The following is a 26,174-nucleotide window of genomic DNA, read 5'->3' on the forward strand; positions in this document are numbered from 1 at the left end:
CGTGCCTCGCCAAGTGAAACACAGTCAGTCGTTGTTTAGGTTGTCCTTTATCGTACTGTGGGCTAGTGGAAACCCGGCTGAGGTAGGGGGGCTGCACGGAACCGATAAATTAGTAAAGGGATGTCTGGAGGCAATCCAAAGCAAACCCTGCGTGTTTAATGCCTTCCTACCAAGCCCCGAGCAAATATGAGAGCTGCGTGACAGTGGTGGCTGTAATTTCTCCTACCGGCAGAGAGCTCTCACCCGTCAGAGCTGTGTGGTTCAAACTAGACGCTGGGAGTCAGCTGACAGGCAGCAGCCTATCCCGGCAGCGAGCTCAGGCTAACCGCCACAGTGTGGTGCCCCGCTTGTCAAGGAGCTGCTGCTGGAGGATCCGAAGGGGAGCAAGGGCGGCTACGTTTGTGCAATGCCGAATAAAACGAAAAAAGAGAAGGTGAGTTGACACCGGAGAGGACTATCACTGTGGCGAATAAAGTTTACCCATATGTATATACCACTTCATTTGTGGATAAAGAGGTATTACCACAAAACATTTACCAATGCAGCGTCCCATCACCTATAGAGCGAGGAAACCAGCAGTCACCACCAGCTAGCGGCTAGCTTGCAAACGCGTTAGCACTTGCAACATTGGACAGCCTTTCTTTTTAAATATGCCACCTTTTACCATTAATGAAGCGGTGTATATCTACATATGTTCTCTCAGATAATGTGTGTGCGTTTGTGAGATTTTACGCCCTCTGTGCCTTTAAAAGTGAAACTGGCTTATGTGGGCTAACTAGCTAGTTAGCCAGTAGCAGAGTTGCCAGTGTGTTCAAATATGTGTGTGTGGTTGTGTGGTCAGGCTGGCTATATTTGGCTAGCATTTGTGCATGGCAACATACTGTGAGACATTGTTCTCCACAATCTCATCCGCTAATGTCTAGTGTTTTCATCTTCTATTTCAGGAGTCCCCTAAGTCTGGAAAAGTGGGCAAGAGTGGAGGACAAGAGAATTCAGAGCATGAGGTAGGCTAGTTCAGGACAACTGCCCGGCACTCCCTGGAAGTCAGCAGGACTTTGCCTGACAAAAGTTCAAATGACATTGACTTTCAGATTGGCACTGGGTACAGTTTGAAAACGGAATTTGTTATCTGTCTTTGGCTCAGTTTTTTTGTGATGCAATGATGAAAGACTGTACTTGATGCTGTACTGAGGTAAGGCCACATTCAGCTTCAGTGGGTGAGAGTGTTACCTGCATATCTTTAAATCAAGACTGCTAGGCAAATTAAAAAGTGCAAGAATGCAAGCCAAATAAAATAGTATTACAAAAGGAAGATATAGGAGTGATTCATTAATATGAATGACAGTATGTGTTAGGTCTGAGAGCCCTGACAGTCACCACTTTCATTTGTAACTTTTAGATGTAATATTTCAAAGAGGCTTAGAAGTTAATGCCTTAATTGTAAGTGCGCTGGTCACCAAAATTATGAAGATGTTCAGTGTTGTAAGGACATCCTCAAAAATCATGACTATGACCATGGTCAGATTTAAACTAGGAAGACCATAATGTTCGCACACCATTAAGTAAGGCACTCTCAAATTGTTGTCACACCATATACAATGTCTCTTTCAAATATTAACAAATGTATTATCCTAATATATTATGTGACCTATTTTGGTCTTTTAATCAGTAAAAACAGATGTTGAGCAATTGGTCAAATGGTCCTCTATGCATTATTCATTACGCTGCCAGTGTAAACTTTGACAAAGGGCTTCCATAGAAGCATATTTTGAAGTTAAATAATGGTGTCAAAAGAGCTCAATGAAGCAGGGACCAAATTATTCTTTGGATTGCTAAAAACACTAGCCCAGCAGCAGACTGCAGCTAAACTGAGAATCTCTAGGAGGCAGTGCAGTTTATGCTGGAGAGATAACACACCAAATCTTTGTCCCAAAAGCATACTCAATCCTAACTAAGTTATGGGTGTGTAGTGTGTTCAAACTTTAAAAGTATAAAAATGCAGTATGCTCAAGAATGTTGGTATACATTCTCAGTTGTTTAGTATTTTGAGTGTGAACACTTTCCTCAGTGCGTTGTGGAAAGGCAGGAGCTACTCAAGGGACAACAGTAAAAGAGAATTTAATGAAAAACAAAAATAAAGTGGCATATCAGTTGTGATACATATTCTTTGTATTTAATTTTGAGCTGTAGCTGCTGTTTAGTATTAGTTCTTAGGACACAGGGATTGTCATTTTCATCCAGAACAAGATAAGGAGATCTTCAGTGACCACGTCATATAGAGATCAGTAGGTTATATGAAGCTAATGTCTTTATCATCATATTATTATGAACCGCATTTGCATCCACTATACAAAGCCAGATGAACAATGCACACCGTACTCCAGGTAGTAAAAGTACAGTCAAAAGATGACGCCAAAACAAGTGGAAACACTGAGCATGGGTTTAACAATACCAAAACGTCACTGCTGAAGACTGGAAGAAATTCTTATTTACAGATGAGTTTGAACAGTACCGGAGATGGAGATATTAAGTTTTTTCTAGAGTGGATTATTTAAACAGCATCATCTACACGCTGACCAATGAGAAGTAGCAGTCTGTTTTTATAGACACATGCCATTTCCTCTGGTTTAAAACATGAGGGGGGTGGGGGTGGGAGGGGTATTTTTTTCAGCTGCACTCTGAGCCTGATCATGCATGCAAGCCTGCACCAGGTCTATTTGAATTAACACCTCTTTGGCAATTTTAATATAACTGTTACGTTGTGGGCTTCCCAAGGCTGATATTTGTCAGTGGGCCGTCAACCGGAAATGACTAAGCAAAGCTGCCTAACCTGGTGTAAACAGCATAAAACCTGTTCCCTGAGTTATGGAAAAAATAGTAACATAGTCTGAGCTCTCTTTCATCCTTCCTCTCACATCTGGCGGGAATTCTATTTGGAGAAAAGCAAGGGACACTTTCATCCCAACACTGTTCCCTGATGATGTTCACATATCACAGTATGTCCTCATACCCAGTGCTGAAAACAATCAACAGCACCTCAGTGAAAATCAGGGCAAAGTGAAGTGCCTGGGTTGAAACCCATTTAGATAACGAAGCAGTCTGTGTGTAATTTAACTATTGCTGTACTGGATTCCCCAAGCCAAATATGGTGTACTGCTGCTTGTATCGTTCACGTGTTGGTCGTCCCCGTTAACCTCCTTTTATTCAGTTTCTTAAGGCTGTGGCGACTGCCCCTGCCCTCCTCACTAGGTGGTAATCCTTGATTATCTGCTTTCTGTTGTGTGTCACCAGCCATGCAGCAGATCTGCTAATGCGCCAACATTGTGTCAAATTGAAATCGCTGGGCAGCAAGCTGTTGCTGTATTACCATCTCTAAGCCCCTCCTTCAGTCTCAGACACTTCTGGTTACTGGAGCTGTCAGGTTTTGAATGTGTGATTCAGGATTCGGAAACAACAAAAATATCTGGTCATACTGTCCACATGCAGGTAATGACTTCACTTATATAGCTTTTACTTCATTTCAATGCCATGCTTGTGTTTGCTTGAGGAGAAGTTGTGAACAGCTGGCTTGCTTGGAGGTATATAGGCTTTTAAATCTGCTTAGGACAGTTAGCTTTACTTTTTCTATTTTTGCCATGGCCTTTTCTAACAGGTCATTATTCATTTTCCTGAATCAAGACAGAGATTGTATTTCTCTTCGGTAGCAATTTGTGCATTTCTCTGTTATGAACTAGTTCTGCCTCAGTGCACACACCGATACCTACTCTCTTCTTAACAAATCTGTCTGAGGGTCTGTACATTCATAGCATGAATGCATATTCTGTTGAATGACAGACTCTCTCACTTTGGGATAATGAATTGGCAAGGAAATTGGAGAAGCCTTTAGGTTGTGTCACATGACACAACTCTATGTTTTCCCTGTGTTGACTGCTTAGGGTCTGTGGCTGGGCTGCGGTGTGGCAGGGTGGGTGGGGGGTATCTAGATGTACTGTTTGAGTGAGCTTGCTGTTTTATTGCAGAATGCTGTTTGATGTCGTCCTTCTTGTTGATTGGTTCCCTACTATTTTTTTGCTGGAGAGACCAGAACAAATTCTGTCTTGAATTTCAGACGTTTGGGGCCGATGTCTGTCCATATTCAAATTGCATTAGCAAATTACTCTTAATTTTTTTTTCTAAGATTGTTTTTGAGGCATTCTGCTCAGTCACAGTGGAGAGAGACGGGAAAGAGGAGGGGGATGACATGTAGCAAAGGTCCTGGCCAGATTCAGACCCAGGCGGCTGCGGCTAAGCCTTAGATTTACATGGTACATGCTGTACATGAAGAGCCACCGAGGTGCGCCACTAATAAATTGTTCTTGTTGGGAAATTTTTATTGTACTTTTGTTGACTGAAATGCAATAAACTACAACCCTAACACGTCACCTTTCTCTTCTCTCTACTCCACTACGCGTGTCTGTGGCTAAGCCCTGCCCTCAGTGATACAGAGGAGAGGAGAGACTCTAGTGCGACTGTAAATGACAGCAAAACACAGTGAAACTCATCAGTGAAACTCATTTGTAGCCCATTGATATTACTGATCATGTGAATTTTTTAGCAGCGGTGTTGATAATTTGGCAGAATGAATCTAGGGAAAACACTGCATGAATATGAAATCTAGCCCATAATGGGGGCTAGCTCAGCTTTATTTCCCAAGCAAGCCCCACTCCTAAACCCATATCTTGTACTGCTGCAGACAGCAGGTTTTAAGTGAATTTGATAAATCCCCATTGACCCAAGCTGATGCAACACCCCAGCTGTGTTTGGTGAAATGAGCCCTGTGTTGTCAGGTGTGTGTTGATGAATGGATCCCAGCAGGCAGGTGGGACCAGCCGTGAGAAATTTCCCACATTCAGTAGATTGCACATCAAGACATTATCCAACCTCTGTGGGGTTTTGGATCAGTGGATTCAGGGATAATATAAGTTTTGTCAAGTCTTGTGCTTCACAGCTGGGTACTTTAGTGGTGGGATAATGATCTTTGATAGGTGGTGTTACTAGGATCTTTGAGACATTCTTAGGATTTTAAATAAGGTCAAGCTGTATCTCTTTGCACTGAGTTAGTGTGGTTTATGACCTTAGTTACATCACTATGCTATAGGTTGTCCTATGGATTAAAACTTCTCTGGATTAGTATCCATCTAAAGTCTGGCAGTGTGACTGTTTGTCTTAAGGGGCTTTCACACTTATCCTGTTTGGTCCGTTTCACTTGAACCATGATGTATTTACACTGCTAGTTTGGTTTGCTTGGAGGTGCAGGAACACACATTCAAACTCTGGTGCAACTCATACAGGTGAACCATGGTCGGCCTGAAAAGTCTGGACTAGGTCTAGTTCCAGATGAACCACAGTACAGATTGTTCAAGGGAGAATGTAATCTGACTTTTTATATATTTGGTTTAACTTTTTCCTATCTGTTGATTGTCTACTGTCTAGACTAAAGGTCAATTTATAGGTCTATTTTAAAATGCTGCCGTAGCTAAGCTGTAGGTTTCTGTGGTGCCTGCGTAACACGCAGAGACTGCTGCCATAGCTATGCACCTCTCCAGAAATGTAACTGCGTAGGGTGATGTAAGACCACAAGGTCTGTGATTGATCTGCTAGACAGTCATGTACTGCTTTTGTATTCTGCAAGTTGATTTCCACTGAGTGAAGACAGCATGATGCTCGTTGTCGTCTCTCTTTACTCAGCTTAAACTGAGGAAGTTTGCAATCTGTTCTGATGTTGCCAACTCATCCACTAAATTCATAGTAAGAAATATCCCAGAACAGCGATGTGACACAGCCAGTGTGTCTGAAATTTATCTCTCTGTGTCAGAGAATGCATTGCTTCTGTGTTTATCTGTGCTTCTTTGACCACATAATTAATAAAATCATGACACTGTCATCCAGTAGTTCAGTGATTGGTTCAAAGTATGTGCAGAGACTGTTGAAAACGGCTATAGATGCTCATCCCAGCATAGGCCACTATGGTATAGCTATAGTGATATTTTGCTGCAGAACTATAGATGGACCTTAATTTAATGCGATTGTGGAGTTGTGAATGATGAACCATACTGCAAGCCAAATTTACCTTAAAGGACACTAAAAATCTAACTGAACTGACCTTAGTGTAAGAAATGAACAAAATACATTTCATTGTGCATTGAAATCGGATGTTGACAAATAGACGGATACAGACCTGTGAGTGTATGCCAAAATGAGTTGGGGATTAACATGGATTAACAATTAGGTGAAGGGTCTTTGAAAAATATGGGCTGACGACTTTTCATGATTCATGTGTCTCTTTCCAAAAATTTCTGTCCAATAGAGGAAAAACCATGTATCATTTCTTAACAAATCACACTTGAATGGGACCAGAGCAAGCAAACTATGGGTGCAAAAACCCTTTAAACTGGCTTCATATGCCTGAATTTTCCAGATCTCGAAGAAGGTAATGAAGCAAGGTCTCACACTCACTGATTACCTTCTCTCTCCCTGTTTGTGCGCCAGTCTAGGCCTCTTTAGCCTGTGTTCTGCTCTATTTCATTGCTCACTCTCTCCATTCAGCAGGGCTCCAACAGGAAGGGCAGCAACAGTCTTCCTCCTACCACTCAATTGCTAAAGGGGAAGCAGTCAGGTTCCCAGACACCTGTCAAAAAAGACAAGAGGCAGAGCTCCTCTCGCTTCAGCCTGAGCAACAACAGGGAGCTACAAAAGCTACCGGCTTTCAAAGGTATTTAACTGCACAAGTACACAACCTTACTTCACCTAATCACATAATGACCTAGTCAGAGCTCTACATTGACTTTTCAGCACATACTGTCTCCTACGCTTGATGTTTTATTTGCAAAATTGGATGAAGATGTGAGCCACAGAATTCCAGGACTTTTACGGTTGTAGGATTTGTACAAGGATGAGGAATTGTAGATACTCAAAGATCTGAAATAAGATTGCAAAAGTAACTGAGAAACGTTTTGAAGCCTGCATACAAGATTCTTGACACTCATCCAGAAACCATATATAAAGCCAAATTTCCCTTCAGGTGGTTTAATATGTAGGTGAAGCACTATAAACTTGACACAAACGCACCCACTACAGACATGTAAATGTACAAGTACACCTACAGTCATCCATTCAGTCTTACTTTGTTCAAATATCTCTGAATATCCCCACTGCATTGGTGGCATTATGCAAGACATGGACACAAACAGAGGACATACATGGCACAGACTTTGTGCTGGATTTAACCCAAGCTTCTATATTTAGGGGTAATCCAGAGATAAGGCTTTAATGCCATGGTCCTTGCGTTTCAGGATGTTGCCTGTGCCCAGATAAGCAGTGTCTGGCAGCTATACTACTATTCCTCCACTTTCTCACTCTTCCTGCTCTCGTAGAAAACTTTGGCACGTCTGTGCAGCTGTACAATGAAGCCTGGCACCAGCATAGTACTAGATTAAGAAGCAAAGAGTGGACAGTGTCATCATGCTTTTTGTAGGAGTATGACACAAACACAAAAAACAGCACTTTCTACTTTTTTCAAGCACTTTAAAATAAAACTGTCTTACCTAAGTGGTTGCCCAAAACAAAACATAAAAATTAAACTCAGTTACAGTTCACTCAACACATCTGACAATATAAATATTCAAACGAACAATTTTAAACTAGTTGTAAGATTGTAAGAGATAATGGTAATGAGACTGAAAGCAAAAGAGTCAATAACTTGGAGTGCCATGATTGGTTGCTCATTAGTGTGTAATACAATGATGTTATACAGGCGTAAGATGCTGGATCAGTACATGTGGTAGACAAAGCAAACCTCATTTTTCCCGTTGTAGGATGCTAGTAATGGGATAAAGTTTCAGCTACTATCTGTGCAAATGTGACCTTTCGCCACTCAGTCACTTCCTTGAGACTTACTGGACAGACTAGGAAGTTGTTCCCACTATGATTTATACGTGTATATTCTTTAGCCTGGTTTGCTATTAAACTCACTGTCAGAAAAGGATAACTTAATTTCTGATAGACTGTTCACGTCCCACACCCTAGTGAGAACTTTGATAACTTTCTACAAACACTGTCCCACAGTGGTCCGGTAGATGTTATCAGTTAGTCCTGTCTAAACAGGCACCTTGCTAGGCTTGTTTTCATTCCAGGCATGCTCACCTCCTCCTGACAGAGACACTTGTCCATGAGGCTTTCATGGAGAGTTACAAGGTTGAGGCTAAACCAAATACCTTGACCAGAAGTAGGCCCTCCCCATGAACTCACCACTAAATGCAGTGCTCTTGTAACTCAGTGTATAGTTGAGCTACCTTAAGTTTAATGTTGGTTTCGTTGCTTCCTCCAGTAGACCTAATGAGAAACTGACCTCTGCTTGTGCTTGCATGTTTAGGTAATGTGTTGTTTATAAGCTACAAGTGTTTCATTTTGGCTTTATTAGATGTTTGTGCATTTTGGAATAATGGATTCAGTATATATGCTGGATATCTTTCTAAATGTAGAATGTAAACAGGGAAACAAATGCACCTTGAGGGGAAAAAACAGTACAGTTAACACTTCAAACAGGTGCCTGTTTTCATTTTGGTCTGTTTGAAGGGCAGGCGTATTTGCCAAAAGGCACAGACAACAGTTGTTGCCTCTGTATGTGTTCCCTTTCAAACGAGAAGCCCAACAGCTGAAACTAAATGTCCTGCAGGGTTTGTCTCCATCTTCTGGTGAGAGAGTGTACTACTTAATTGAGAAGTATTAGCGAACTAGGGCAAACCTTTCCCTGTGAAAACACATGTGATGTAACCTGCCCCTGACCTTTTAGCTATGCACAGTAAACAAAACCCTTTAAAATGTATAATTGATTCCATTTATTTTGTATAACTGTTGGGGTTTCATTGCTGGTTTGTGCATGTAAATCATTTAAACTGCAGATTAGTCTGTGCATGGTATTGCTTGAGGTTTTTCAATAAAAGTTTAATATTTGCGCAGCCTTAGCAATTCTGCATAATTTTGGAACATTTCACTGTTTCAGATTCTTGAAGGAGATGTGTTTGTGAAGGCTTTGGATAAACAAGGTTGTAAGGAACAAGGCTCCATTGTGTGTGTTTATATACTGTATATATTGAAGGCAGCGGGTTCAAAATTAGGCAAGCTACGCTTTTATTTTTTCTCCTGTATTAGCAATGAGTCTGTGCTCACAAGTGTTTACACCCTCACCAACCTATCAAACACCATGATATACCTGCAAAGTTTTAAAATCATTGAACCATGTAATAGGTTCTGGCAGTGCATTGCAATTAGCATAGCCTGTCTGTGCTGACTTCTGTGAAACTCTAGATAAAAGGAAAGATTAAACATTTTTTTCATCAGTGTGCAAAATATTGTGCGCTGAACGACTCAAAATATCACCTTGTTTATCAAATAACCCTTGGGCAATTTTTGCATTACTATTAAGGAAACCACAGTTTTGGAATAATGCTGTGCTTTAAGGCTACACCTCACAATAATCAGGCTACCTCAGCAAAAATCTATGTGATCAATTATTGCACATTTTAACAGTATCCCAGTATGTTGTTGTATTTTTTATTGTTTTCATTTATCACTTTGTTGTTTTATGTGTTTATTAGTTTGTTTTGCTCTATACAGGCTGCTCTTGATCGACAGCTAATTTACTGCTGTTGATTCCAGTTACCCAGAAAGATATCACTGAGCTCATATTACAGAAATGGTTCTATGCTGTCAAGAACATCAGGGAAATGTCTCTTTGATTATTTGCCAGTAATTAATCAAAAGATAATTCTGAGACAGTAGCAAGTGCATACATGGGGCAGAGGGCAGTTATACGTCTGACTGTGCCTAGATCTTAGTTTTCACTAAGAGTAACAGTGTGCATTTCTGGTCTCTCATGTTGAGAGGGATGAACTTTGTTATTCATAGAAATTTGACACATCACCCATAAAGTACCACAATACTTAAGTATCATCAGGTGTCAATATGATCCTGCAATGTGACAACAAAGCCTGATGAGAAACATGTAGATTTTGCCACTGTTTTCCTAATGCCTGTTTATAACAACCTTGATATGCGATGGAGAGCACTTAGAGGTTGAGGTTTAATAGGGATACCAAAGTTTTCAGCAGGAAGCAGTTTCCAGTTTGCATTGCAATCAATTACTAAACACTTATTCTCTCAGGCATTTTGGGTGTTTTTGGTTGTATCATGACTTATTTTGTATGTATTCATCAATAATAATACTTAAAAATAAATAAAACATTCTGCTGTTACTGGTAATAATAGTAATAGCTTAAGCACCTGTGTGCATGGCAGTTTGCAGGTACACATCATCTAATTTGTAGAGCTGACATTGGTTCACTCCTAATTTATGTCTGGCACAATAAACCCTGTCTGGACAGCAATCAAATCTGATTGAAAATGAACCTAGATATCAGTCGCTCTGAAAATGCATCACACTGCAGTGTTCATGGGACTGATTTCTCTGAAATTCCTGAAAAAAAAAAAAAAAAAAAAAAACTTAGTATGAGGCAAACATAAGGCAGGACAAGGCAGGTTTAATAGCAGGCTTTCAGACTCAATTTTAGTTTAAATTTACAAATTGCTGCCTCTGAGGTTGGTGTAATAATAATAAAAAAAAAAAAAAAAAAAATAGATGTACTGGAGTGATGACTGTGATCAGACGTCTCTAAACTAAATAAATTAATAATAAAATCAGTTACTAATCGTGATCCCAGAGGAACCTCCATATCATAAGTGAACAACATGGACTGATTGATATCCCATTATTATAAATAAAAGGCGATTATTGGCCCTATATATAACAGATTGGTGTATGATTCTCACCTTTGTTTCCTCCTTCAGTCTGCAAATGTTCAACTGGTAAGCCAATTGCAGTGGCTTTAGGATAGCAAAGAGAGGTGCAAGTCATGACTCAAGATTGACCTTATGTGGCTTATTGCTTTTATAAAATGGAAATAACAGTGTTTTCATAAATGGAAAACCAATTTTAAATATTTCATTTTTTGTCTGATCTCGCATGACAAATAAGACATCTCTGATCTAACTTTATCACTTAGCATAAGTTCTGAATATAAGTAAATAAAGGTATGTGTATGAAATAGTTTTGTCACAGTAGTGCAATTTTATGCCAGTCATGTTTTTTTCCTCAGTCTCAGTCGTATTGGTTATATCATCTTTCTCCCATAGATGTCGGTCTATGCACTATCAAACCCAGAGTCACAGCTGTGATGTGCAAACAAGCAGGTCTTTGGCTATTAAACATGGGAACACATGATCAACATTGTCAAATGTAAATGTGCCATAACTAGTTATGGTTGACTAATTTTCATCTGGAGTCCCTGGCCAAGAAAAAGGCTTTTAAAAGGCTTCACCTAAAAGAGCAAATTCAGGCAGTAATTAGCCTATAGCTTAAGTGCAACAAGTGTCTACACACATTTCATAAAACACAGCATATAGTAATAAATTGTATTACCACAAAACAAGATCTCCTATACAATATAGGGCGGCAGCTATTGATAATTTTAGTAAACAAGTATTCTATTGATTATCCTATTTTTAAACAGCAATAGCAATATTTAAAAAAAAAAAAAAAGTAGGTCAGGTTTCTTAAAATGAAAATTACTGTTTTCTTTCAGACAAATCTATTTTTTTTTATTGCATATTTAACCATATAAATCATTATCTTTCCAAACAAAACCTGTTTAATGTATAAAGTGCTATATTATATCTATGTATCATAAGCCATATGTTAGAATTAGTGTTAGAAAGTTACAATTTAAGTTTCTCACCAAAAACTAAATTTGACAAGATTACATTTTAACAGATCATGATAACATAGTAACTTCCCATCGCCCAATACTTATTTTTACTGAGTAAAGCTTGATGCAGCTCAATGCAGTGTAATGATAGCAAGGAGCTGACAGCAGCTCAGTGAGACCTGGGTATCGAGAGATTGTCGCTGCTTATGATTCTCATCTCTGCTCTGTCCTGACTTGGGACTTGAAGGCCGACTCGGGTAAGATGCAGTTCTCTTGTGTTGGTAGAGGTTTGTGTGCCATATTTGGCAGTGCCTCTCGTCAAATAGCACAACATGTTCGCCTCACTTCACCAGGGAAATGGTTGGTATCATGGGTACTTTTCAGAAGTATTATACTTTTCAGGAGTCTTGCACCTCAGTCAACAAAGTAGACAGCCCTAGCAGCAAGAGAATAGACACTCAGCTGTTGTCAGCCCCTGTAGTGGAAAACACTGGTTGTAGCCACTGTAGGCCTCAAGGTTTACACAGTTTCTGCTGTGTTCTAGGTGATCCTGCCTCTCCTCATTCTTCACTTATGTATTCTCTCGCTCCCCCCATCTTGCCACCATAGTTTGCAACTCACACACTCAAATCACATGTTCGTGTCACGGTAATTATCGTCTGTTGGCTCCACAGCCCCTGCTCTATAGAGCTCTGTACATGAAACAAAGCCTTGAGGCAGACTTTGAACTGAGGATTTTTAGCAATCAAATTATTTAAGTTCCTTGAGGAATTGTTTCAGCTCTTGCGCAGTCAGTACATTTGACACATTGCAAGCCATAAAAAACACACTCTGCACAATACACACCAAGTACAAGCACAATATGAAACAAACCAAAACTGGAGCCATCCTACTCATACACTAGACAGCCAACTTCTAAGATTCCCCCACCTTCCCATACACACAAACACACACACACATAAACCAAGGTCACTATGAAACCTGCTGGTCACTGTTAAAGATATTCACACTGAGGTCCAACTACATAACAGACTTATACAGTCATAGGGCAGAGTGAAATACTAAGACAGCCAAATATACTTGAGATGCACGATATTGGGCTCTATATTGGACAATTTCTGATATGCTGATATTGTCCAAGTCTTGGCCGATACGATAGATGCACATATGTTTTTTTTCCACCTGCTTGCAGAGAACATCAAGTCTCACCTGTTGCGGGATGAACATATCTTAATGTTAATGTGAATAAAATGCCTTTGATTATCATGATGGCCCGGTGGCAGATGCAGATATAAAATACAATGCTTTTCATAATGTACACACTCCCTGGGCAAAATAAGAAAACTGCTTCAACTTAGGTTATGTAAAACATGCCATATTTATTTTGATGTAACATTTTATTTATTTATTTATTTATTTTCAAACAAAGATTCATCCTGCTTGAACAGGCTTGGTTGATGCTCTCTCTGAGACAATCCCAGCAATAGCCACAACCAGGTTAAACTTGACCTATTTCACATATCGGCAGACATTTTCTTTTTGGGCCGATACACATATTTGATTTTAAATATCAAGATGAGATATTATGGAGCATCCCTAAAACATACCAACCAAGATGAGAAATTAACTTTTTTTTTTTTTTTTTTTTTTTTTTTTAAAGTGAAGATCTACCAGCCACTTTAATATTTTACTAGCTTTTGACTGGTGCTAATTTCCCACTATGATTCCTACTCACAAGACAATAATCACACAACAGGGAAAAGTAGAAGAATGGCAGTGCATGAGCCAGCATGTTGACAGGCACATTGACAGACCAGTGAAGCACACAACTGCCCCTCAGTCCTTTGTATGCTTAATGTATGCTAACGGTCATAATATTATAATATTGCGATGCATTGGACACTCACTCTGTGGCAAAACTTTGGATCGCTAACAAAACAAGAGAAACTATATACATTTGTTTTTGTATGCATGTGGTATGTTGTTAGTGTATGGTTTAATCATTCAGAAGCCTAGCCTGAACATGAAAACTCTGAAATTGTGCTTTTTTTTTTTTTTTTTTTTTTTTAATTACATATTAATGGTGTTCCCAATTTGAGGCTTGGCTCAAAGACCATACGCCGCCCACTGCTACAGCCTTTGTGTAATATTGATCCAGGATACAGATAAAGATGTGTTTCTATGTTTGGGAGCTCCTTTAGGCAGAAATTAAGTGCTGCTGCTCTTAAAAGCGCTTGTGTCCTGAACTGTGTTGCTTGGCCTGTTTCTCCAAATAGACTTAAGCTCTAAGCACTTACTACAGAGGACCAAAGCATTGTGATGGAGGGATCAGCAGACCCATGAATGAACCACTCAGCTGTTTATATTTAGGCTGGTCTGATGCCATTAACACAGAACTCTGAGAAATCTATGCTAAAACATAAACCAAAAAAGCTCTCTGTCCCATCTGGGACAGACTCATGATGCCTCACAAGGTCATTCCATTTCCACTGCTGGGAATAGCCAGGACACAGGGAAAAATGTAGCCTGGTGGCAACATGTGCCAAAGGAGCATTTGGAGGATAATTGTAACAACAGATCTTCTGATGGGTACTTGCCCCATGACAGGGGAACAAAATATTAAGTAAGAGCTCATTATTCATTTAGACTAGAGCTCCCATCTTCACAATCCGTCAACCACTAATTATTTATGGAACCTAAAGACAATTGATTTGAATCCCAATGAATACCATGTAGCAGTGGCTCCAGTAACATTGGTTACTCTCATAATTAGAGCGGCATCAAATGTTTTCATTATACAAGGGGGCAGAGTTGCATTTCTGCTGCTGTATATTAAAGCCAGACAGACTTCAATGTCTGAGGTTGAGCCAGATGCACCTTTTCTGCAATTCTAGGTAGGGTTCAGCCAGGGTTTAAGAGTTAATTACCAGTAACTAGGGAGAATTATTTACTTTATTTGCTGGTTTGAAAAATAACTTTTTTCTCTAAAATGGTAATCAACCCAGATGAAGGAAGTGAAAATTCAGCCCACAGTGGGTTGACTGATTTGCCAGATGGTCAACAGTAGTGAATTTCAGTGGAGTTAATAAATCTGCAGCTTTTTTAGATATTATGTAGAAATTGTACTGATAAATGACACTCAAAAATGACTCTTATATCCTACCAAATCTTTATATAGACTTTTATAGATTCATTTATAGATTCATGCCACCGTTCATTTATTGATACACTTTTATCAAAGCACTCATTTTAATTGCACATAGCTCGGTTAGTATGATCTTTCTGGATTTAACAGTCGGTATAGACATGACCTTTGTGTAGCAAACAGTGAATGATTTCGTACTCGGTGCTGCTGAGGCAGACAGTGTTGCTCACTGCATCGACACATCCTGTGTTGCTCACATAGAGACTTCCTGCCTTCCTGTTTCTCTGTCACATACACCTGGGCTTGGACTGTGCTCCTGGAGAGCCATCTGTCAAGCAAATAAGCACACACACACACATGCACACACAGAGATGGGGGAGAGAGAGAGAGAGAGAAAGGCCTGTCCGGTGACCCGGTCACCGGACAGGCACTGCTAGCTAGTCTCTTGCTTTGAACAAACTTCAGGTAATTGTTGAGGTCTGTTTTGCAGGTTATGTTGTGGTTGTATTATGCAACTAGCACATCTTCAGTTGGTCTGTGGCTTCCATGCCTGCAACTTGTGGTTTTATTTTTATATTATTTATTTATTTATTTATTTATTTTTTATGTGGCATTTTTTAATGTTAAACTCTAGTATTATAATTTGTTACATCACTTGTGGTGTTGAGGTTTGTTGTGGGTTGAACTGTGTGTGTGGCTGTGAGCGAGAGATGATTAGTAAAAGAAATGGAAATCATCTTTCCTCTCTGCTGATTTGCTGCAGCCTGCATGTTACATGGTATTTTTTCCTGGTTTTGTCCTAGTATTTGTTTCAATATCAGGGTGAACTGATGTGAGATCCGTAGTGTTTGGCATGCTCTTTACTCTGACAGTCTAGCTGCTCTTGCTCCAATCACAGTAAAGGTCCCACCCCTCCCCCCTCAACCTACCAGCCAATCCCTTCCCTCATGTTTATTTATTCTGACAGCCAGCCCATGTGATCGTCGCCAGCCAACCAGGCGGCTACTGTGAGGAATGACATCACTAACTAGCTGGTTCCCTCCAGCAGCAGGGGAGCTTCATTTTCTGCTCCGAGTGTTTGTGCTAAAATGGAGGCTGGCTCCTCGCCTTAGCCTGGGCTGCCCTCTGCTCTCCTCTCTCCTGCCTCAGCTCACTGATGTTGGCATGTACTAGAACTGCCAGCGGGATGGTTCTGGATGCACCAAGCTCCAATGGGCCTTTCCAGCCTGTGGCCCTCATGCATTTTAGAGGTGAGAATAAGAGATCTGCTTCCTTTGCTGCTCTGTGTATGTGTATTGAGGGGAGGTGGGTAAGAATGTTGTTGCCGTTTAGCAACTATAGCTGCTAAATGGGATCTTGTTGTCAAAAAAACTTATCTCAGAAGAGTTTTGTAGAAGCTGTTAAGAGTGACTGAGGGTTTTTATCCTCTTTGTCTTAGTGACATGTATTTTTGGAGGAGGAAGCGTGAGATTGTGATTGTATGTCAATGAGGAAGGCTTTTGCCAGGGCATTGCATAGCTTAGCTTCAGCGAGGGAGGGAGAGAGTGAGTGAGAAGGAGGAGGGCTAGTTTTGAGTCTCCCATCCCCCATCAAGACTGCTAATGTCAAAGGAAGTGAGGTCAGAGTCTGTTGTCAGTGTGTGTGCGCGTGCCCGTATTGTATATGGGTGTGTGGTGTCACTTGACAGATCTATACTCTGTAACTGGGAAAGCCAGGCTTGATTGTGATTACTCTCAGAACAGGCTTTGTAATCACGGTTAAATTAGATAAGCCTGAAGCTGGGATCCACAACAAAGTATTTGAAATGTATTCTGTTCATTTAAAATAGAAGATGTTATTGAATGTATGCACACATGCCTCTTGTGAATGAATGTTTGTGAAGGACAATTTCAAGGCTAAAAATTGTCATTTCCCTTGTAATCATCTCTTAAAAACACCTGTGGAAGTGCCATGCTTACCCCATAAAAGTTTGTAGCATGTATTTACTAGTGCTGCAAGCACCAGGATATTTGTTTTGCTGTTGTGACTTGTGTTGGTCCTGTAATAGTACGCCTTAAGCGCAGCATGTTGGTTTTGAAGAAACAAGACTAGATGAACCTAGTGCAAGCTATGCTGCCCAGAATTGGGTGCAAAATGTCAGTTTAATAATAATTTCCACGTTCAAATGTGCAAATGACCATAACTTAGCACTGGGGTTGTGCTGATTTATACCAGTTCTGCAGTAAATCCCCTTCTTCCCACTCTTAAACACACACACACACACACACACACACACACACACACACACAGCCAGACTGATGCTGGTCTTGTGCAGCAGTGAGCAATGTGTTAGAAGGCTAACAAACATGCATTTCAAGTTGTTGAAGGCCCCGGACTTGTACACTTACTGCACCTTTTTCAAGAAGATGGAATCAGTCACTTAGTCCATTCCAGCCAGCACACTTATGCAGTATGGCAAAAAGCCAAATGAGCATAAGAGTGAAATATTAGAATGTAGTCAACTCTCGAAATTTATATTGATAGATCTACACTGAGGCACAGTACAAATTTGTCCCAGTCTTTTGGCACTTTACATGTTCTTCCATGGTGGTCGCTTTGACATGATTACCTGAGAGCAGTTTGTGACCACAACCTGTTCCCCTGGCTACAAACTGGAGCCTGTAGATGAGTAAAGGTTAGAAGCCCAGCCATGCAGGGAGGCCTGCATGTGAAGTCTGCAGTTGCACAGCATGCCCCTTTTTTAATATTTTAGGCCTGTTCAGAAACCCTAGTGCTGTTGTGTAACAGGAGCAGGGTTGAGGTAGACACCTCTTGGCACTGGGTAGATGAGATGAGACACTCTTGGTGAAAGGGTGGACACATGCTTTGACTTGTTAGTAAGAGGCATGTGCCAGAGAGTGATGAGAGGGCCCGAAAGAGAGGGAACGCGGGAGCAGGTTTTTTTTTTCCCTATAACAGTGGTATGGCCCAATAGCAACTGACCCACACAGTAAGAAATGACAGGATGATGTGGTAAGAGAGAATCAAAAAGATATTCCACAGAGTCCTAAATGAAGTTTTTCCATGTGATGTGACAGCCAGAGCCCATTGGGGAAGCACATCAGGTGTCTTGCCTGGCCTGTCACACACTTGGGTAAACCCTTTTTCTAAGCTAGCACTTGGATGATAGAGTGAATATGATGTTATTATAAAGCCACTGACAGACGTCACAATGTTCTTGACTGTTTTCTTAGAAAAGGTTGGCAATAAAGTTGGTTGACAACTGGAGCTGTTTCTTAGTGCCAAACATTTTTATGTGCAGTATTTCTAAAATGGCTGCACAATTAATAAATAGGTGAAAGAACAGTTAAAATTGCAGTATTTCATTTTGCAGTTCTCATTGCAAGAGGCTGATTTTTTTTTGTAGAGAGAAGTATGTTCTGACAGCCCTCTAAACAAGATATTCTGGTGTTTGCAGAATCAGTGGTACATCACAAGTTTGTCAGTTTGAATTTAAACTGAATGTTTTAGAAACATTCAGAAAATATGATGGGACAGTGTCCCACCCTATTTCCTCGTCTGTGAAAGACAAAACTCAGATTAATGTAATGTGACCTAAAAGCCAAATGTCAGAAACGATGGCCACAAGGATGTTTGTCAAACAGCAGTGATATATTTGCCAGTGATGAGTGTGTCATCACTGTTGTGTAGTAGGCTGTGTTCCACACTTTGACTTCTAACTCCCAGCTCGTCATTACATAAATGTTTGTTGCTTAAGAAAAAAATTGTGGTGAGCTGCTTTTCGTACAGAGCAAAGCACTTTCTGAGGTTTAGAAAAGGACTTGTGTGAGCTGTGCATACACAGTGATGCAGTGGAAGGGTTTCGTTCTGTGGTGGCAGCTGACACTTCATTACAACGACAACCAGTATAGAATGTGAGAAACTACCAGTAGAAAAGTTGTCAATTGCTCAGATTATAGTCAGTATTAGCGTTTTTGGCTGTGTAGTGGGAGTTTGTGGTTAGCGTCTCTGAGTTGTGCCTGAGTACAGTTAACTGGCACTGGCAGATACAGCAGGTTTTGTATATTGAAACAAAGTGTGCATCGCATGACCTGCTTTTTGTCAGCAGAAAATATGATAGAGGCAGTGTGTTTGCTACAAAAAGCAAAATACCCTGAATGCTCCCTTAAAAACAAATTTGAGAGTCTTCATTCTCTGGGATCAGAGTTCATCTTATTTTGGTGCCTGTTTAGTTACACTTGAGTGCAATTTAATGTTTTAGTTACTGTGACTGTAGTTATCATAACAGCTTGAAATATGCTTCTATGCTGACTGTGGGCATAAATTTGTGAGGTGAAGTTAGTTTGACTTGGCACACTTTGTCTGATGGGTCTTATTCTATGTCAGTACTAGTTATTTATACAATATTATTGGTACAAAAAATGCTTTGTGATACCTTCATCAGTCATATTGGTATTGGGATGGCACTGTAAGGGACCCATGTTTCTTTTTTTGCATATGTTGTGATAAAAGACTGCTTGTTGTGGGAATATCCCACAAGAGATGGATAATTGACCGGAGTTATTTTCTCAGGATATTCACATTGTTGATTAGCCGTGTTTTATATAGTCAGAGTCAGATTCATTTCTGTCAATAAGGCTGACACGACTCTTGACCACAGCTGACAGGCTCAGCAAATCTGCGTTCAAACTCACTGTAGTAACAGCAACAGCAGCAGAGGTCAGCGCCTGGTCCAAAGTCCTATCCCTGGCAATGGTCACCATGGTGATGTACACATGCAGGTTGGTCGCAGGGAGAGGAGACTGACTCAGAAACCAGAGACTTTGAGGAAGACACCTTAGCTAGGCCTTACAAGTTGACGTTTTGTTTTAATTCACCCCCATGTTGACTGAATAAGGTAACATGTCAGAAGTAATAACTCAGTCATTTTGATAGTTCTATTACTTTGCTGTTTGGCTTCAGGGTAAAGTTCAGTTTCACTTTACTTTTGGCAGTGACCATGTACAAAATAGATTAATCTCAACTAGTAAGAGGGGATGCTTTGTATCAAATTTAGCTACTTGGTACTTTCCATCTGTAGCCCCTTAGCAGGTAAACATAAACAAGACAAAACACAACAGATAGAAATAGATAGAAACTCCAAAACTCAGTTCCACTTAGGGATGGGCAATATGGCAAAAACAATCACATCATGATTTTTTTCCAGGCAGTAGGGATGCCCCCTAATCCGAATCCATATTCGGCAAATAACGAATAACAGCCTTCTGCAGAATAAATTACCCAAGTGAACATCTTATCTTATCTTGCATAGCGGATGGAAATAAACCAAAAGAGTAGACAATAACAGTCACAGTGCACAATAAAATGTGAATAATATATTTCTTTTGATTTTCAGAATATATAGATGCTAGAGTGGGTTTCCCAACCCTATGTAGTTTTAACAAGCAGGATTTTCAGTCATTTTATATTTATTTGTAGTTAAAATCCAAAGATTTAAAAAAAAAAAAAAAAAAAATCACCTCTGGTTTTATCGACACCCACTTTTTTTTCCAAATCCGAATTATTTTGCCTCAGAACAAATACAAACACAAATAGTGGTGCCTCCGCACACCCCTATCGAGTAAGACCACAGTACACGATATGGTCACAATTCTTTTGCATGGTGATATTTTGCGGGTTACTGAAAAGTACAAGCAAACTAATTTCCCTGTTTAAGAAAATATAGCCTCACAAGGAGACAAAACATAAAAGAAAAAGATTAACAGACTACATTCATTTTATTTTATTTTATTTGGTTTCACTCACCATGAAGTCTGTGCCCAAAGCACAGTCTAGTTGTTCAGCTGCAAGGCCCACACCATGTTAGACCCACTGGTCACACAGGTCATGTTTTCCTCTTTTTAAAAACTGGACTTTCAGAATTTTGTCTCCAATCTTGTGACAGCAGTCCAAGTACAGCTGTGGAATAGTGGTGTTCAAAAACTACTTGCTCTAACTCATAGCATGGGTCAACTATTCTGAGAAGTCTTTTGAGACTCATTTTCTACAGTTTTTATGGAAATCATATCCGTGGGCAGGTACCATGTCTCTGCGCCGCTTACCTCTTTCCTTTGCTTACTTGTCTTGTCATACGGAGTGCCTTTCACAAATGTCTTTGTAAAAGATATTTGTTTTGGCCTTTGGCTGTGTGGCTGAGGCTGATGCGCTCACATGAGATCCCAGGCATGCTTTTCAGGATGCTTTCTTTTGAGTTGGTCAGAAAAGTTTGTCATACTTCCATCCACCACACAAGCTGTGTCTTATCAAATAAATGTTACTTGCACCGCGTCAGTTTTGAAAAATCCACATTAGTCCCATATTACAGTGAATTTATTTTAGGGGCAATCTTCCCCGCAATATTGCCAAATAAGCGGAGGGATAGAAATCCAAGGCTCTACCTAGTATCAGTTTTTTGGTGTCTGTAAGGGAAGATGCAAAATGGACTAGTGAATGGTGTGATTTGAAGTTTGATTTAAACAACTTTGAATGTTTGTGTGAGCAGCGTCAGTAGTGCTATGCTCCCGATCTCTCAGTAAAGGCAAATCGTGGAGACATTTCAATTATCCACAATCTAATATCGTCATATTGCACACCCCTAATACCAGAACAGTCTGTTGTCACCACCATTCCAGTACAACGCATGCTGAGCTAGTAGAAAGTGGTGTAAAAATAAATAAATAAAAAATTAGGAATTGTTTTTCCTTATTTGAGGTGGGCTTTCTAGATGTAACACATTCATTCCCATAGGAAAACCCGAGTAAAGCAGAGCATCCATCACTTCAGATTGTGTCATAATGTGACAAGTGAGAATACTTTGGCTGCTTGTAATAATCGTTGATTGGTTTGAGATTGCTTTTGTGTGGTCGATATTGCATGCACATAGGCACCAAGAGCTCCCGGGCTCTTTGGCAGTGATAAGTGTATAATTGCTGCAACGATGTTGCAGCAATTAAACAATGTTGGTTGTTAGCAAATATTTGTTTCCCTACATATTATACCTGAGATATTTGGTTTATTTTTTGACCGCCATATTCTTCTAACCCAATTTGTTACGCAAAATGTTTACTTTTTCTTGTATCTGCATCTTGTGCCTAGCTTTTATATTACCTTTAGTAGTGCATTTGCAGATTTACGACGAGTCATAATGACCTTGTTATTAACGTTAAAGGTTGTCGAGTCGGGAAGTAAAAAAATATATGATGTCACGATACGTAGCAATGCAAAAATGTGGCGATGTGCATTATTAAATGTTATGATGCCCATTGTGGAGAGCTCCATTCAATTTATTAAACCATCTAACAAAACTGCAAGTTGGATGGAGGGGAGCAAACCCTGATCAGCATTTGGGCAAAGTAAAGTGTGAATGCCTGATGGTGTACAGTTTAATAAACAACTATCCTGGTGAAGCAAGCATGTTGTGACGGGAAAACTGTCTCCTCACAGACACAGAAGCAGCCAGAGGAGGCTGTGTTTCACCCACAGGCAGAGCATGGCTGAGCTGCGGAGGAAAACACTGTGAAAGTGTCAGAGGCTGATATAATCTGTCAACATGCAGGGGTTAAAAAGGGTTAATTAAATAGCCTGAAGCATAACTGTGATTGACTTGGCTTTTAATTGAATTTTTACAGTATTCAGTGGGATCTCCACTCAGCTGTTAGAAACTCTTATCTCTAATAAAAAATATTATTGATCTCTAATAAAATATTACAGAACAGTGGTTAGAAATGAAAAAAAAAAAGTTTTAAAAAATTCACTGCATTTTGGAGAGCATGGCATCAATTGCAAGCCAAACTCTGGGGGGAAAAAAAAAAAAAAGTAAGACAAAAAAAAAAGATTAAACCTGGAGCACTTGGAGATTGAGGATGCCCTGTCCTCATGATTTTGAAATGTTTGTGATTCAAGACATTTGTTTTATTTCATTTATTTATTATTTTTATATTATCTTGTTTATTTTTCATTTATGAATTAATGAATTTATTTTTTTATTGTTTTAGCTGTGGTAAAACTTCTACAATACATTTTGTTTACAATTTCAGACTTCTGTTCAAGTGTTCAGCTCTCTAAGGCAGGGATCTAAAGATAGATTTATTTAAAATTGTTTGATGACATGGAGAAAACACATTGTTTTGCATTCATTATGCCTTACAACAGGGGTGTCAAACTGGCGCAATGAAGGGCCGAGAGGCTGCAGGTTTTCTTTCCAACCAAAAACTCCACCAGGTGATTTCACTGATTGGTTCCTCCTCTCTGCTTGAAGGTGAGGTAATCAGTGAAATCACCTGGTGGAGTTTTTGGTTGGAATGAAAACCTGCAGCCTCTTGGCCCTTAATGGCACCAGTTTGACACCCCTGCCTTAGAATAAAAATAATCTTTGTCATTAATATTTTTTTCAAATTCAACTTTTGTTCAAAATATTGTGAGAATATCATATTGACTCAAATGTCCTGTTTTTTTATGAACCCTGTATTATCCCATTTGTCATACATTTGACAGCCTATAAATCAGCAGGTGTCAGTTACATGAATTGCCAAACGTGGCAGTTAGGGAGTTTTTTGTTTGTTTGTTTGTGTTTTCTCTCTTTATTTTTTTAAACTTGATTTCAGTTATTAAATTTCTTTGCATTGTTTTCCCACAAAAGGTATAAGTGTCCAAAATGTGTGCAATAGATTTCTGGTAGTAAATTGGATTGTCATTCAGTCTTGTAAAAACCATCATGGAACTTTGGTCTCCTTTGATGAAGCTGATGCAGGAGCTTCAAATGTGGAGATGACAAGTCTGACTCCTTCCTCCTCCCTTTTCCTTCTGTGTTGTAGATGTTCCCCCTGCAGAGCAGGAGAAACTGTTCATCCAGAAGCTGCGGCAGTGCTGCGTCCTCTTCGATTTTGTCTCAGACCCTCTGAGTGACCTGAAATGGAAGGAAGTGAAACGGGCAGCGCTGAGCGAGATGGTGGAGTACATCACGCACAACAGGAATGTCATCACAGAGCCCATCTACCCAGAGGTGGTCCACATGGTCAGTGCTGAAACAGAATGGGCTAGCGATACACTTGGCTTTAGCATGGTCATGAAGATGAAACTTGTTGAAACCAGACAAAATGGCATTTGCCATTAGTCATTCATAGTATCTTTTTCAGTCTACAAAGAATACCAGATTGATAGATTTGACTACATCATCATGGCTTGGTGTCAGATAAGTGTTTTTTTTTGGGTTTTTTTTTTTGGATGCTGTGTATTGTCCTATGTTGCCAATTCTGCCTATTTGGCACCTGAAGCTTCCTTTACCCAGAGCAGCTAACCTGGAGAAAAGGTGGAGCTGGGCTAAACTAAAATGGTTCTGGCCTACCAAGCTGGACCTCACTCAGCATGTGCTTTGTGCAAATGGAAGCCACAGAATAGCTTGAGCAACTGTCATGGTAACCACAGCAAGTGTAAAGGTGATTATAGCGGTTAAAATGGCCACCTGTGTGAATTGGTCATGGTTACTTTTATTATGGTCCTGCTATTGAGTGTTTTTTTTTTTTTTTTTTTTTTTTTTTAATTCGGATTAACACCAGGATGGTTGAAACACCACCTATCTAATTGCAGCCTTTTCTTGAAGACCTGCGTTGGTTAACAGCCAAAGGGTCCCATCATATTTAACCTCGGCTTTCGCCACCTGTGATATCAGCATGGCAAAAACCAGGAGCATCATTTATGTATTCTTGGTGGTTGTGTCCGTTTGCCTCAAATTACTCAAGTGGGTGGTAAAAGCATACTGTTTGGTATAGGAATGATTACTTCTGTTAACATTTCAGTTGCATGATCATGAGTTCCCAGCTCTCACTAAGATGTGAGCACAGAAAGAGCCTTGCAAATCATCATATAGAATGTGATTGTAATTTAACATTCCCTTGAGCTCTGTATAATAATCTCCCATTTATAATATACTTTTTTCATCTGGGAATTATTCTGTTTTTTTTTTTTTTTTTTTTTTTTGTCACCATGGGTAGAGGAACTGCTGTGGTTGCCATTGGCAGGAATACTTGCTGGTTATTTCAGACCCATTTAGTGTATTTTTTTTTTTCTCCTGACTGAGTCATAGGAAACTCACATGAGCATCACTGACCTCAGGTTGAACCCAAGGAGAACCCTGTGTTCTATAAATATGACTCTACTGTTATCCTGTTAGTCTTAAGTAACCCATTCTGTATTAATGGAACTAAATTGTGGCATTGCACCCAATACAATACAAGTCCTGCAGTTTCTCAGATGCCATTTTATTGGATATGACTGGTCTAAAGTGATACATGTTTGTCCTCTAGTGGTCACTCAGTTGTGTGTGCAGTGGATCATCCCATATGAGCTTGGTATATGTGGGATCATCTGTAGCTGCCAGCTCTGCAGATCTAATCCCATTCCTTTTGCTCTGGCTACACTCAATCACTGTCTTGCTGACATGGAGCTGCTATCGCATCTTTATTGCAGTGAAACGGGTTCCACTGAGGTTGTGGCCTAGATGTGTTTTGGTGCCAGTTTCGCTTTCCCCAGCCAAATTAAAAAGCCTTTGATCTTAATCAAAGCACTGCCTCAATGCCACATGGTAAACTGCAGATGATCAAGGTGCAAATTTACCCCATTCTCCTTGTCCTGGCTGTATTTGATCAATGCAGCAAAAAATGCAAGGGCACTGCCAAATCAGCATGAAAATATACTCTTATTCCTGGCAGCCCCCTTCCCCTGCCCCTTTAACGACAAGGACACTTTGAAGTCCACTGATGGCTTTCATCATCAAAGTGTGGAGATTGACACGACAAACTCCTTTATAGCCGTAGAGAGTGTATTCTTATGGTAAGGGTCTACACATTATTTTATCAACCAAGTCTTTGTTCGATCAGAGCATGAATGATGCCACACTTTGCAAGCTTCAGCACAGCATTTTGGTTGACCATTGGACAGCCTGACAGTCTTTTTTTTTTTCCATTAGTCCCATTCTTGGTGGTGAGAGAGCTGGGGGTGGCTTCCAGTAAGAATATAACCATGATCATGAGTGGTTATGCCTTGACCTCCAGTCAGTGGGAGTCTGGAGGAAGTGTCTGAGTAAATTCTCAGAAGAGTCACAATAGACTGAGAGGGAAAATGGATGGATGTTTCCCAGTTTGGATATTTCTAATGAACTTGCCCTTGGTGATGGGGGCGGGGGATGACTGTCA

At 40.0% G+C, this 26,174-nt stretch overlaps 1 protein-coding gene across 5 annotated transcripts in view; it reads left to right on the plus strand.

The window, feature by feature from the left end:
* The first annotated feature begins 281 nt into the window (after positions 1 to 281).
* The window catches only part of ppp2r5cb (protein phosphatase 2, regulatory subunit B', gamma b), a 37,427-nt gene continuing 11,534 nt past the window's right edge, over positions 282 to 26,174 (plus strand). The window contains exons 1-4 of one of the 5 annotated variants that reach the window (XM_030047942.1): positions 282 to 433; positions 945 to 1,004; positions 6,586 to 6,751; positions 23,799 to 23,998. In XM_030047942.1, coding sequence (XP_029903802.1) covers positions 407 to 433; positions 945 to 1,004; positions 6,586 to 6,751; positions 23,799 to 23,998 — 453 coding nt within the window. In that variant the 5' untranslated portion in view covers positions 282 to 406. Of the gene's footprint in view, positions 434 to 944; positions 1,005 to 3,345; positions 3,487 to 6,585; positions 6,752 to 16,028; positions 16,197 to 23,798; positions 23,999 to 26,174 lie in introns of those variants that run through there. The other 4 variants (XM_030047943.1, XM_030047944.1, XM_030047945.1 and 1 more) reach the window with 4 other exon arrangements.

This window comes from Myripristis murdjan, chromosome 24 (genome assembly GCF_902150065.1).
Source record: "Myripristis murdjan chromosome 24, fMyrMur1.1, whole genome shotgun sequence".
In the NCBI taxonomy this organism is placed as follows: Eukaryota; Metazoa; Chordata; class Actinopteri; order Holocentriformes; family Holocentridae; genus Myripristis; species Myripristis murdjan.